Source organism: Toxorhynchites rutilus, chromosome 3 (assembly GCF_029784135.1).
Source record: "Toxorhynchites rutilus septentrionalis strain SRP chromosome 3, ASM2978413v1, whole genome shotgun sequence".
Lineage (NCBI taxonomy): Eukaryota > Metazoa > Arthropoda > Insecta > Diptera > Culicidae > Toxorhynchites > Toxorhynchites rutilus.
The window spans coordinates 160005018-160019792 of NC_073746.1; the positions used below are offsets into that span (position 1 = coordinate 160005018).

Sequence of the window (14775 nt, forward strand, 5' to 3'; positions counted from 1 at the left end):
TCTCTTATGGGGCTGCCAAACAAATGAAACACAAATTTCTGCATTACTCGAGAATTAACCAAGCAAATGAAACCAAATTTAGGGTGCCATAAATGTTTCTATGGTTGTTTGGGAAAAAATCGACCCTGAAATTTCAAAAAGTTACCCTATACAAAATGTTTACTACCTCGAAAAAACACCCTATGCCAAATATCAACTCAATCGGACTTAAGGGAGAGTGGTTAAAGTTTGAGGTTTTGGAAAATCGAAAAATCACCCAAGGGGGGAGTAAAGGAAATCAGGGTTTTCGAAAAAAAAAATTTGATGCCAAATGTCTTAAAATTGCATGAAACGTCGAGATCTAGTGTCATCTCGAAAAAATTGTTTTTGTCAAAAGTCAACACTCTGGGGCCAAGTTTTTTTTTCTGAGTACGAGATGAAACATATGGTTTTAAGTGCCAATAAAAATAATTATCTCGATTTTTCATTCGGAACTTGTTGCGAAATGTTGATTTGAACGATAATATACCCTGTGCAAAATATTAGCTCATTCGAAATTCATTTTTTAGTGTTGCAGACGTTAAAATTTGTTTTTTTTGAAAACCCGGAGAATCACCGAAAATTCCTGATTTTTCCAAAAATAGCTGTTTATAAAAACTTATTAAATACGGGACCGAGTCAGATGATCAACATATCAAATTTAAGTCTGTTGAAAAAATATTACATTGAAAAACTTGATTTTGTTTTCATAATTATTGAGTGTATTTGACGAATTTTATGCCAACTCGTCTCAGGAGTTGACAATAACATCTCAGTGTAAAGATATTGATCATTTAAGCAATTAAGCGTACCTGAAATCTTAAAAAAAAATTTGACTATTTTTTGAAAAGGACCAAAATTTGTTTCTAATTATTTTGCAAAAACTATGAAAAACTAACTCTGGTCAAAGAATAAAATGAAGGAAATTGTTTAAATTTCTATATACATTGCGGACTCAATCATATACAGTATCCGATTTTTTTTCACTGTATATAATCGAATCCTGTATATAATTGAGTAATTGAGTAATTGAATTTCATTTTACTCAAAAAAATATGAACAACTCTTACAATTCCCCATAAATCACCCATACAGGGTGGCGCATAAGTCACGCAACCGATTTGCACAAAAAAATCGTATAAAAAATATGTCTCACGACACAAAATCTTTATTCTCGAATAAAAAACGATACAAAGTTGACAACTGAACCGCTTAGGAACCAACACGCTCGATAGTTGCAGCGCGATCGTTATTTTTTTTTCCTTCAGAGAGCGTTGCGTGACTTATGCACTACCCTGTACATTGGAAGATGAACACATTCACAGGAAAAATAATTTCTAACAACAACTTTTCCATGTTTTCTTTGAAAAAATACAACTAATCCTAATTTTGTTTGCACTCGAGATAGCAATATAGTGTATTCGACAAAGTTTTAACTGTGTTTAAGTTTTATTTTGTTTTTCAATGGAACAAATAACAAATAAATCAAAGAATTTTATGTAGGAAATTATTCATGTTTTTATCCAAAAATATCAAACAAATTTTTAAAAAAAAATTTAATTAAAAAATATTTTGAAAATTAAAATTTATTTTTTTCAAAAATAGGTTTTTTTAATTTTGAAAAGATAGATATGAATAGCCTTTGCATTTTCCAACAAGTCATCCATATATTGGAAGATGGGATCTTATACAGGGAAAAAGTTTTCTAACAATAAACTTTTCGTGTTTTAAAATAATATTAATGTTTAATTCATTCATTTTTATGTATAAATTATCGCGGGTTACATGTTCTGAAAACTTTTTTCTTTTTATTTTTTCAGGAGTCTCCTTACAAAAATGCCTACACAGGCAAACCTTTTCTTGTGCGGGGGATAGTGACCGCACAAAAAAGTCGCATTAAAAAAAATCGTAGAAAACTTCACCAGCAGCTTTAAAATATCGTGTTCGGTACACAGTTTCGCCCAAGAAAATAACTCAAATCCACGCCATTTACCGTTTAATTTCCTTTTGTTTCCCTGCTTTGCGATGGGACACTTTGCCTTTTCAGTTGGGCGTGGCTGTTTTGTGCTTTTAGTTGCGTGTTGCTGTTAGAAATCATGTCATGCAAAAACTTAGAAAAACTTAGATCATTTGATGAGAGGAGGGGAATGATTTCAGAAGTGGATAATTTAGACGCAAATATGCTTTTTTCGCACTGAAATGCATATAAACCATCGAACAAATACTAAATGGACGATAACTTCGTCAAATTTGCTTCAACTCAAACACCGCACAAAAAAAAATCGCACAAAAAAAACCGCACAAGAAAAAAAATCGCACAAAAAAATTCGCACAAAAAAAACCGCACAAAAACAGGTGTTACTGTATTCCACAAACTTTAAAAGATAGAAAATTGACGTCTTCGAGTTCATATCTTAATAAGATCTAAAACTTTGTCCAATACACTATGTAGCTATCTTGAGTTTGAACTAAGGATTTGTTGTATTTTTTTCAAAGGAAACATGAAAAAGTTGTTGTTATAAAAAAAAATCCATGTACAAGTGCCCATATTCCAATGTATGGGTAACTTGTTGGAAATTGAACGCACTATTCATATTTTTTTTTGAAAATTTAAAAAAATACGTTTTTGGGAAAAATAAATTTATGTTTTTAAAATGATTTTTTCAATGTAAAATAGAAAAAAAAATTTTGTATTTTTTATAAAAAAATACAATTTTCTACATTTCATCTTTTGATCAGAATTTTAACAACTTTGCATACTTGAAATATTGAAAAAAAGTTGTTTTACTTCTTCAAAAGGGCCTAAACTAAGATTCCTATAATTCCTATTCCTTTGAATCATAGTTTGTGAGTTAGAAGTTTTTGTACAAAAAATAAGAATTTTTTTAGGCTTCTCAGAGTATGCGTAGTTGCTTAAATGACCAATGTCTTTACACCCTCAACGTTTCTCTACAATCTGAGATGTTGCTTCCAATGATCAGTCGAGTTGGCATGAAAATAGTTATTTGTTCTTTTTAGTTTAAAGGGTGTGTCACATCAAATTGCATCACGGAAAAAACGCTGTAGAAATTCGCCCAGTAGACCGATTCTTTTGAAAATTTTAGACAGTAAAATAAAAACTATTAAACAACTTTTGGCATTTTCTTTTTATTCATACTTCGAGCCCAAGCCCGTATGCTCGCACCTTCCTCTTTACCCCGTCCATAAGGTTCTGTACAACGTCAGGTTGTAGTTTTTTTTTGAACAGAAATCCATTTCCTCTTGAAGTCCGCTTCCGATTTGACAACTTTTGGGTTCTTCCGGAGGACCTGCTTCATAATCGCCCAATATTTCTCTATTGGGCGAAGCTCCGGTGCGTTGGGCGGGTTCATTTCCTTTGGCACGAAGGTGACCCCGTTGGCTTCGTACCACTCCAACACGTCCTTTGAATAGTGGCACGAAGCGAGATCCGGCCAGAAGATGGTCGGGCTCTCGTGCTGCTTCAATAGTGGTAGTAAGCGCTTCTGCAGGCACTCCTTAAGGTAAACCTGTGTGCAATTTTTGCAAGTGTAATATGTTTTCAAAGAGGACTAGCATCATTGGCTTCAATTGGATATGTCGATTATCTGAATCGGTCACGTAGTTCAAAAGTAATAATTTAAAAAAAAGTCATTTTTGAAAAAAAGGAGAAAACATGATTTCTCGAACCATCGGGTAACTTTGAAAAATCATAACTTAAAAACGAAAAGAATATGATTTTTTGATATGTTACGCAAAAAAACCTCAGCTTTCAAAAAAGATATAAAAAAATATTGCACACTTGATCCCGGAACCATGTAAATAAAAAAAAAACAAGTATAATCGATAATTACCAAAACAAAACCAAATTTTTCCGCAAGAGTTTTTTTTTCGAAAAAGACTAAATAAGCATCATTGGCTTTAATTTAAGATGTAAATCATCTAAATGGTACAAAAGATATGAATTTTTGAAAAGAGTCATTTTTGGATAAAAGGGGAAAAATATGTTTCGAACCACCCTAAAATGGAAATTGGCATCTAAAAAAAAATTAAAAATAGGGGTCTCATGTTTCGTTGAAGTGTGGTATTGCTTAGTAGTTCTCAATTTTAAATGAGTGGGTAGTTTTTTATCTTACATATTATACTTTTCTCTAACAGGAAACCAACAACTCGATATTACTGCGATTGAAAACAAAAAAAATCTGAACAAAATAAACCACTAAAACGATGATGACGAAATACCACTCTCTGTCTACGCCGTACGCAAACAAGGATACGCCATCCCATTCCGTATATTATGCAAATCTATGCAAAGCACTATGCGCAGCGAGAAGAAAGTTCGGTTAACGCGCGCTCATGCAAATCGCTCTTATTCTCATGAAATCGCAGCGAATCCTCCCGGGAAAATTGATATCTTTAGAGCCTGTTTCTGTTGTAGTTCCAAACGACGCGAAGGAAGTGTTTTTATGGCACATCTTCGGTTCTTCACAGTCCCGAACGTGTCAATGATGGGTCCGTCCCCCTCCCCTTCCGATCTTCCGATGACAGCGGAATGTGTCGAGTTGCATTCGTTTCCAGGCAGAGGAAACGCTACTTACTAAGTTCCACCGGAGATGTATATATAAATGAAGAAAACGGAACGCTGCTATGATTTATTCATCAATCCAAAAGTACTGTAGAATTCGGTGCACTGCCGGGGATTAGAGCTTCCTCCAGTCGTTTAGCAATCTCAATTTTGCTTTGGTTGTTTTACTTTTTTCCGTGGCTTATTACCATAACGGGAAATTCATACAATTAATAATGCAAATCCGATGGGATTTTCTGCATCTTCAGCAGCCTTCGTTCTTCGCCAGATGTCAGAGTGCATTTAAATTTCCCGGTTGACGATTTTTTTTCGGTAGAAAAACGAGGTACGAAAAACAAAATGAAAACTGCACCTTATAAGATATTCATTCATTTGAAGCGATTCAGGTTTATTATTTTATGATTATCGCCCCCACGATTGGTTTGTTTCAAGCTCTGTTATCTAGGAAATACTTACGTTCGTAAACTGTTAATGTTGCCTCAGCCGAAACCGCATCGCCGACTCCGTTTTCCGCCATGCATTCGTACGGTGCATCATCTCGGCCAGCTCGTACCGGTTCAATGCGCAGCATAGAAACTCCGTTGGAATCGATCACCGAGTAGCGTGATTGGGTACCTGTGGTCGAGATGGAAGTTAGAATAATTAACGAAATGAAATCCGGATCCGGTGATCAGAGTGGTTGTGAGAAATGGCGTTTCTGATTGCAATATATATCAATTGAATCGGTAATCGGTTGATGGATGAACAGTTTAATAACAATAAGCGAAATTGAGCCATCATGAAAGGGTATATTCGATAGAAAATGCACCCAAAATTTGGTATGTATCCTACAGTAATTCTATATGATAAAACTAGTTGAAAGTGTATTGTTTTCATCTGTCATGTTTCATATCAGTTCATACATTACTTATAAATGGCTTCAAAAACAAAACATTCGAGAAAAAATGTTGTGCGCTTACGATGAAAATCTGGAAGCTCCTCATCGATTCATCGTTAAGAAGCTCAGAATACTAAATGGTCGGGGTTCTGCCTAAACGAACCAAGCGCCAAAACATTATTTTGAGATATTTCAATTTGAAGTTTGGGCTTCCAGTAATTCACTGTGTCTGATCCAATCTATCATTTTATCGCTCACATGTTACAAACAGGATGTCAAACATAATACTCCCTTTCATGCTGTAAGCACACATCTTCGCCAATTTCTGATTCACCTTTATGAAAATGAAAAAAAACTAAATTTCGTTGCTGCTAGACACGTAAAACTTCGTTCTCTTTGCAGCCATAGCGAACCAAGTACATGCTAACTATTGACATAATATCATTACCCAACACATTAGTATTTTGTAACGCCTCTGGATTAATTTCATGAATGGTACATGTATAGACTCACTTTTGCAGTTTTTGACGAAAAATATCTTAATAAATTACAATAAATTGGTTTAAGAATGCATTACGCTTGGTTCGTTGTGGTTGAAAGCAATTTTAAAAAATTCAAACCAGCCTCTTAACACGCTTCTATACTTCATGGTAGCCCTTTGGCTGTCCTACTTACCAGATCCCGTCGACATCTGATTCCAGGAGCTGTCCGAAACAGAAAAATCTGTTGAAGACTCGGATCTGCCTTCTTGAAGAAAACGATCACTATCGTCCGATGTCATATTGTGGGTTTATGGTTAGCTTTGGTTGAATGCAATTTCGTTTTTGACGAATTTCATGCCAACTCGACTGGACTTTGGCAGCACTATCTCAAATAGCAGTGAAACGTTGTGGGTGTAAAGACATGGGTCATTTAAGCAACTTGAAATATTCGAAAAATAAAGGGCGTGTCACATCAAATTTCATCACGGAAAAAACGCTGTAGAAATTCGCCCAGAAACTTTTGGCATTTTCTTTTTATTCATACTTCGAGCCCAAGCCCGTATGCTCGCACCTTCCTCTTTACCCCGTCCATAAGGTTCTGTACAACGTCAGGTTGTAGTTTTTTTTTAACAGAAATCCATTTTCTCTTGAAGTCCGCTTCGATTTGACAACTTTTGGGTTCTTCCGGAGGGCCTGCTTCATAATCACCCAATTGGCTTCGTACCACTCCAACACGTCCTTTGAATAGTGGCACGAAGCGAGATCCGGGCAGAAGATGGTAGAGCCCTCGTGCTGCTTCAATAGTAGTAGTAAGCGCTTCTGTAGGCACTCCTTAAGGTAAACCTGCCCGTTTACCGTGCCGGTCATCACGAAGGGGGCGCTCCGCTTTCCGCAAGAGCAGATCGCTTGCCACACCATGTACTTTTTGGCAAATTTGGATAGTTTCTGCTTGCGAATCTCCTCCGGAACGCTGAATTTGTCCTCTGCGGAGAAGAACAACAGGCCCGGCAGCTGACGAAAGTCCGCTTTGACGTTGGTTTCGTCGTCCATTACCAGGTAATGCGGCTTCGTCAGCATTTCGGTGTACAGCTTCCGGGCTCGCGTCTTCCCCACCATGTTTTGCCTTTCGTCGCGGTTAGGAGCTTTCTGAACCTTGTATGTACACAGGCCCTCCCGCTGCTTGGTCCGCTGGACGAATGAACTTGACAAATTCAGCTTATTGGCGACATCCCGGACCGAACTTCTCGGATCACGTCTAAACTGCTTAACTACGCGCTTGTGATCTTTTTCACTGACGGAGCATCCATTTTTGCCGTTTTTCACCTTCCGGTCGATGGTTAGGTTCTCGAAGTATCGTTTTACTACTCTGCTGACCGTGGATTGGACGATTCCCAGCATCTTACCGATGTCCCGATGTGACAACTCCGGATTCTCGAAATGAGTGCACAGGATTAATTCACGACGCTCTTTTTCGTTCGACGACATTTTTCCAAATTTACGAAAAATTGACAGTGAAGCATGGCCAACGTGATCTATACACTCTTATCTGATTATAAGCGAAAGCTAAAGATATAATTCCTAAAAATTAAATTTTTACAGCGTTTTTTTCCGTGATGCAATTTGATGTGACACACCCTGTAATTAGACTAATTTTTGGAAAAAGCTGACAAAAAATTATAACTTTGCTACCTACAAAATTCAAAGATGAAATGTAGCAAATTGTTTCATTTTAAACTATTTAAATTTTTTTTTCCAAAAAAATCTTTGACAAAAAAATTTGAAAAAAAAATATCAGACTTACAAATTTTTAGTCAAAAAATAAAAAGATGGGAAATTATTTTGGTTTTCATTAAAAATTATCAAAAATTTTTTTTGGAAAAAATTTTTATTGAAAAAAAAATATTTTGAAAATTAACATTCATCTTTCTCGAAAACATATGCTTTCTAAATTCTAAATGAGATAGATATAAATAGCCCTTCAAAGTTCCAACAAGTTTTGCATACATCGGACGATGGGCGGACGATGGGTTTTTCGAACAACAACTTTTCGTTGTTTTTCTTTTCTTTGAAAAAATGCTAATCATGTTCAATTCGTAAAATTTTTTTGTATAAATTATCGCAGAGCATTTAATCTGCTAACTTTTCTCTATTTAGAAACATGTCAAGAACATGTCAAATGTGAGAATTTACACACAAAAATGTTACGAGCAAAACTTTTTTTTTCAGGAGTTCATACAAAAATGACATATATTCCAAAAACTTTAAAAGATAGAAAGTTGATGTCTTCGACAAAAGTTTATATTTTAACAAGACTGTATCGCTATTTTGACTTTAAACAAAATTAGGATAAGTTGTATTTTTTTCGAAGAAAACATGAAAAAGTTGTTGTTCGAAAAACTTTTTCCCTGTAAAAGTGCCCATCTTCCGATGTATGGACGACTTGTTGGAAATTGTATTTGCTATTTATATATATTTTTAGGAATTTAAAAAAAATACGTTTATGAGAAGAATGAATTTTAATTTTTTAAAATAACTTTTTTGTCAGCGAAATTGTTTTCCAAAATTTTTTGGAATTTTTTTTGTGAAAATTTAAACAATTTGCTACATTTCATTCTTTGACATGAATTTTGTAGGTATCATAGTTTTTAAGTTATAAATTTTCGTAAAAAATTAAGAAAAAAAATTTGGCTTTTTCCAAAAAGTAGTCTAATTGTTTTTCGAATACTTCAAGTATGCAAAGTTGCTTGAATGGCCCATGTCTTTACACCCACAACGTTTCACTACTATCTGAGATGGTGCTGCCAACTCCTAAGACGAGTTGGCATGAAATTCGTCTTTTATTACATTCTGCTACACTGAATTTTTGTATTGGAGCTGTTGTCAATCGTCCGAATTACATGGTCATTTTACAGTTGATAGATTATAATTTTCTGCACCCAGTAGTGTAAGTTCCCTTAATTCTCCAGGACTGTGATTTTTTTTCACATCACCTCTTTGCAGCGGGTCGGTCTCTCTAACACTATCCTTTACGTGTAGGGAGACGAAAAATACAATGATAGTTCTGGGAAGACATCGATATCGAATATACCACCGGAGAAACTCGGAAATTGATTATTGAGGCCACCAAAAAATCATTCTAATTTGCTCATAATATCTCTATATATTGGGTTGGGGAAAAAGAAATGTCGTATATTGTCAATATATGGCAACACTTAAACATATCTTGTATTGTACTTATCGCATCGGATCATACTATACAGCTATTTAAAGACAACAATCTGTGCTACAAGTGTCGTTTTGACAGTGTTGTGACTGTCATTTTCAGTCTCAAGTTATAGTGCGTCAAAGATGGAGTCCACCAAACAAGATATTCGCCATATTTTACGTTTTTACTACCTGCGAGGTAAAACTACAACGAAGGCGACCGAAAAAAAATCGTGTAGTTTCTGGACCCGATACTGTAACGATTCGCACAGCACAGCGTTGGTTTGATCGATTTCGTTCTGGTGCAGTGGCTGTCGAAGATACACCCCGTATTGGTAGGCCAATCGTCGTGGAAACCGATAAAATCTTTGAAATCATCCAAGTAGACCGGTATGTGAGCACTCGCTCGATTGGCCAGGAACTGGGTATAGACCATAAAACCGTTTGGAACCATTTGCAGAAGATTGGATTCCAAAAAAAGCTGGATGTATGGGTGCCACACGAGTTGACGCAAAATAATCTTTTAGACCGAATTAACGCCTGCGATGCACTGCTGAAACGGAAGGAACTCGAACCATTTTTGAAGAAGATGGTGAATGGTGATGAAAAGTGGATCACGTACGACAACCTAAAGCGAAAAAAGTCGTGGTCGAAGCGTGGTGAGCCGGCCCAAACCATCGCCAAGCCCGGATTGACGGTCAGGAAGGTTTTGCTGTATGTGTGGTGGGATTGGAAGGGAATCATCAACTACGAGCTGCTCAACTATGGCCAGACCCTCAACTCGGTTCTCTACTGTGAGCAGTTTGACCGTTTGAAGCAGGCGATTGACCAGAAGCGGCCAAAAATGATCAATAGGAATGGTGTTGTTTTCCACCAGAACAACGCTCGGCCTCACACATCTTTGATGACCCGCCAGAAGCTACGGGAGCTCGGATGGGATGTCCTATTGCACCCACCGTATAGTCCGGACCTGGCTCCAAGTGATTATCATCTCTTCCGGTTCATGCAAAACGTTCTTGGTGATACTAAGTTGGCCTCAAAAGAGGCTTGCGAAAACTGGCTGTCTGAGTTTTTTGCAAATAAGGAGGGGGGGGGGGGGTTAAAGGGGGGGGATAATGAAGTTGCCTTCTAAATGGCAACAATTTCGATCAGAAATACGACATTTCTTTTTCCCCAAACTAATATATAAAAATGTTCTGTTCGTTTGTGTACGCGTTGAAAACTCGAAAAGTACGGAACCAATTAGGCTCAAAGTTGTACACAATATACAATCCACTTCAAGGAGTGTTGTTACGGCATAAAAAAATGGAAAATTGGAAGAAAGATGATTTTATATATGACCAGAGTGCGTTTCTGAAATTGAGCTTCTAATGAAAATCGACTATTCAGTAATGAATATGTGTTCTATGTGATGGAAACATCTTTTTTCCACGTGTGTGACAAAATCATGAACTGAAATTGTGTTTCAAAGTGATTTAAAATTGATCGATTTCCCTAATCTATCTCTCTATACATAAAAATGTTCTGTTCGTTTGTGTACGCGTCAACAACTCGAAAAGTACGGAACCGATTGAGCTCAAACTATGATACAATATACAAAACAACCAAACACATCTAGGATTGTGGTTACAACATAAAAAAATGAAAAATTCAACTCAACCATGCAACCACAATGTGCCACAGCAAAGCGTGGCAGGGTACAGCTAGTTCTGTATAAAGATTTCGGACTCAAGCGAAATACTGCGAGTATAATGTCTAATAAACAAAACTGCGTTGCGTTACTCATTCGCCACGCCAAAAGTAACACGAATATATTTCAACCACCGTTACATTTACATGGTCTGGCACCTTGTGACTTGCTTCGTTTCGATGAACTCAAAAAATTATTGCGAAGACGTGAATTGAGAATTTGTCCGCATCGTAGACATAGAATTCAAAACTATGTTGTATTAAATTCGCTCGCTTGTACTTAGGATTTTAAAGTAGAATGCATGGAAATATTTGAAATGACTCTTCAGTAGAAAGTTAGAAACATGGTGGCCTTTTGAAAGAGCCGATTGCGTGATTTTATAGAATCAATTGGAGATGGTTAATTCAGTTAAAATCGAACTGGGCCTAACATTGGAAGATTTCCTCTCTCCACAGTGCAGTCCACATGTTGCAGTGTTTGTTCTCTGCATTAGCATTATGAGCGACCGAATTACGTGCGACTTTGCTCGTTATTGACGGTACGGGTAGGAAAGCACACAAATGGGCAGTAAAAATGTATGGGAAAATGGGAATGCTTCAAATTTTCATTAATTCAAACCATTTAGAGACTAGGGAATTTAATGTATAGCATATGAAACAAATCTCAGAGATTTTCGATTCGATTGGTATGCAAGTCATTAACACTCCTACAACCGCGCGAAAAATCGTAATTTGTGTACTGTGGACTGTGCGCGTCTCTGTGATATTGCTATTGTGTATGTTTAGGCGTTATTGGTATTTATTCAAAGAAAAAGATATAATTGAGTGGACAAAACTTCAGAAAATGCTCGTGAGTATAGTAAGATTAAAATCCGATCCATTAAAGTCCGCGGCGAAAATAATTATTAACGATAAACTTATGTCATGAAAGCGTGACCTGTTTTCTGATTTGGGACCCTCACTGACAAATGTAGTCCTACGTCAAAATCGCCAAGAGAAACCAGTCTTGAGAGTGTGGGTGTAAAAATCGCGGGTGATTTCAAAATTAAATCACAACGGCAGGTTGTCATATTCACATATGATCATAGGAAATTAGAAGAAACATCAGAAGGACATGTTAAGCATAGAGGGGATTATTATGAGATCTATAATTCATGCATTGAGCTGAAATTGGCAGATTATTGGGATCCGATTGAGCTGGTTCGGGGTATCATTGCTCAGCATAAATTCTTAGTATAATATTAAAGTGACCAGATGGTCAGGGGTCTGAAGCGGGACACCCAAAAAAAAATGTATTTACGCCATTTGAACATAACATTTATTCATGAAATTCTGAACATGTGTCCTTGCAATTAAACCTGATCTGTATTATTTCTTTCATCTTATCTGCACATAGTTGTAATTTTTCTGTGGTACAGATTTTGCTTACGTTTGAAAAAAAAATTGCTCAGTCAGAGCATTTAAGCCTGGAAACCACGATTCGAATTCAACAATTTTCTTCAAATTACCGAATGGAATATTTTAAAATTCGAAGAAATTTTAGTGTTAACGGATGTATTAGAAAAATTTACTAATTTCGGATGGCGATGGAAAAAAAACAAGAAAAGATAATACAATGGAACAAATTTTCCTTGAATCTTATGTTTATTGAGCCTTCAACAAAAATGATTCAACGCTGTTGATTCGCAGCAGCCTTGGCGAATGCCTTCAAGTAACTTTGTGATTTTTTCACACTGCCAACTCCATCAGCGAAGAAAGTGGACATTAGGGTGCCAAAGAAAATGGTCATCTTGAGTTTCAAAAAGTTACCCCATAAAAAATGTTCAAAACCTCGAAAAAACACCATATGCACAATATCAGCTCGTCCAATTGAGCTGAATCAACTGCGAATCAACAGCAAAAGGAGAGTGGCGCAAAGCGGTCAAAGTTTGAGTTTTTTTTAAATCGAAAAATCACACAAGGGCGGTGTAAAGGAAATCGATGTTTTCGAAAAAAAAAATTTTGATGCCAAATGTCTTAAAATGGCATGAAACGTCGAGATCTAGTGTCATCTCGAAATTTTTTTTAGTTTTTTTGGAATACGAAACGAAAAGTATGGTAATGGTAATTTTTGGTAATTTTTTTTAACAGTAAAAAAAATCTTGAGATAACTGTAAATCTCAACGTGTCATGCAATTTCAAGACATTTGGCATCAACTTTTTTTTTGAAAACCACGATTTCCTTTACTCCCCCCTTGGGTGGTTTTTCGACTTTCAAAAAACTCAAACTTTGATCACTTTGCGCCACTCTCCCTTAAGTCCGAGTGAGCTGAAATTTGGCATAGGGTGTTTTTTCGAGGTGGTGAACATTTTGTATAGGGTAACTTCTTGAAATTTTAGGGTCGATTTTTTCCCATACGTTCATTGGCACCCCAATGGACATCCTGAAACACTTCGTGTCCACCGGACATAACCGATTTGGTATTTACAACATCCTCTCCCTGCCGCTCCTCAAGCCGGGAGATCGAAACAACCGGCCAAACGGTGGAGAAGTATCTGGCCAGAATGAACATTTTTATGCGGAAACGTCAGAAGAGGTCAGATGAAGTAGCTGGAGGTGCTGGTGAAAAACTTCTTCCCGGTGGAGCGCTATGTCGTGCTCATAATGAATGACGAAACCTAGTTGACGCTAGAATTCAACGAATGGCAGGGAACCGGGTACCCCACAAATGAGGCAAGCATTGACGACTCTGGTTGACGATCGGCGCTGAGGGAATGTAGAAGCCGCACTTCTTTCGAGTCTTGTGGTGAACGCAGAGATATATACGAAATGCCTGCCGAAAGTTGTCGCCTTCATAAGGTATCACGCAACGGAGAGATCAATGGAGGAGATGAATCGATGAATAAACATCGTAGCGAAGACCGCCAACCTTATCCACATCCCCCAGCAACGAAGGATAGAAAAACATTGGGCGAACTTCAAACGGAAGATTTCCTTCAATAACTTCATGGACAAAACGGAGAAATAGCTGACCGCAACATGATCAAATTCCAATATTGAAATATATTGATATCGCGAGACATTTTCGCTTCTTTTGCCAAATGCGGGACGTAATCTAACGCGGGACATTTTGTCGAAATGCGGAACTGTCCCGCGTAACGCGGGACGTTTGGTCAGTTTATATAATATAGTAGTTTGGCAATAAATTTAAAGTACATTACATCAACTTGAATAAATTAATTACCATGACACTATAATAGAGATGAACGGTTTGTTTGACATACATTTATGTGGATTCATAATTTATGGCTCTGATTATACACTCTACCTCTGAAGAAAACTGCTGCGTGCACAAATACAAAACATTCGGTATCATATCTTCCAATTCACAGTGTTCAAAACGCGTGTAATCTGCTATGAACCACAAATGATATATATTGATTGCGGCACGCCAGCGAAAACAATTCAATCACTTACCCATGATTTTCTTCCCATTCTTTCGCCAGACGATACTCGGCTGGGGATCACCTCTCGCTCCGCAGAAGAACGTCGCGACGCCCCCAACTCTCACTCCCTGGTTCGACGGTTTCCTGATTATCTCTGGTGGATCTGTAACGAGATTGAAAAAAAAACAACGATACAAATATCAATATTTAGCACCAGGAAAAAAAACCTTATTCCGACCAATCTTATTTTGGCCTTTATATCGGTAGCATTTTTCGATCGCTTCATCGCAACTTACGTGTCATGTAAATGAAGGGAAAATCGGAGAAATTCCCATCTGTAACGTTGGCAGAAACAATTCCGTTAAAGGATTTCATTCGACGCGAAGTTCGTTGAGTAGAAACAGTATTTTTACAACACCAACAACAATTTAACGCAAAAAAATTCAGAAAGTGTTTTCACCGCCTCCGCCCTTTGGAACCCACTCCCCGCTAAAGTT

At 37.0% G+C, this 14775-nt stretch overlaps 1 protein-coding gene across 9 annotated transcripts in view; it reads right to left on the reverse strand.

Moving 5' to 3' along the window:
• The window catches only part of LOC129777669 (tyrosine-protein phosphatase Lar), a 403848-nt gene that overhangs the window by 116832 nt on the left and 272241 nt on the right, over nt 1–14775 (reverse strand). For 8 of the 9 annotated variants that reach the window (XM_055784076.1, XM_055784077.1, XM_055784079.1 and 5 more), the window contains 3 exons: nt 14575–14613; nt 14310–14441; nt 5057–5215 (listed from right to left, as the gene is read on the reverse strand). In XM_055784076.1, coding sequence (XP_055640051.1) covers nt 5057–5215; nt 14310–14441; nt 14575–14613 — 330 coding nt within the window. The remainder of the gene's footprint in view (nt 1–5056; nt 5216–14309; nt 14442–14574; nt 14614–14775) is intronic. The other variant, XM_055784080.1, reaches the window with a different exon arrangement.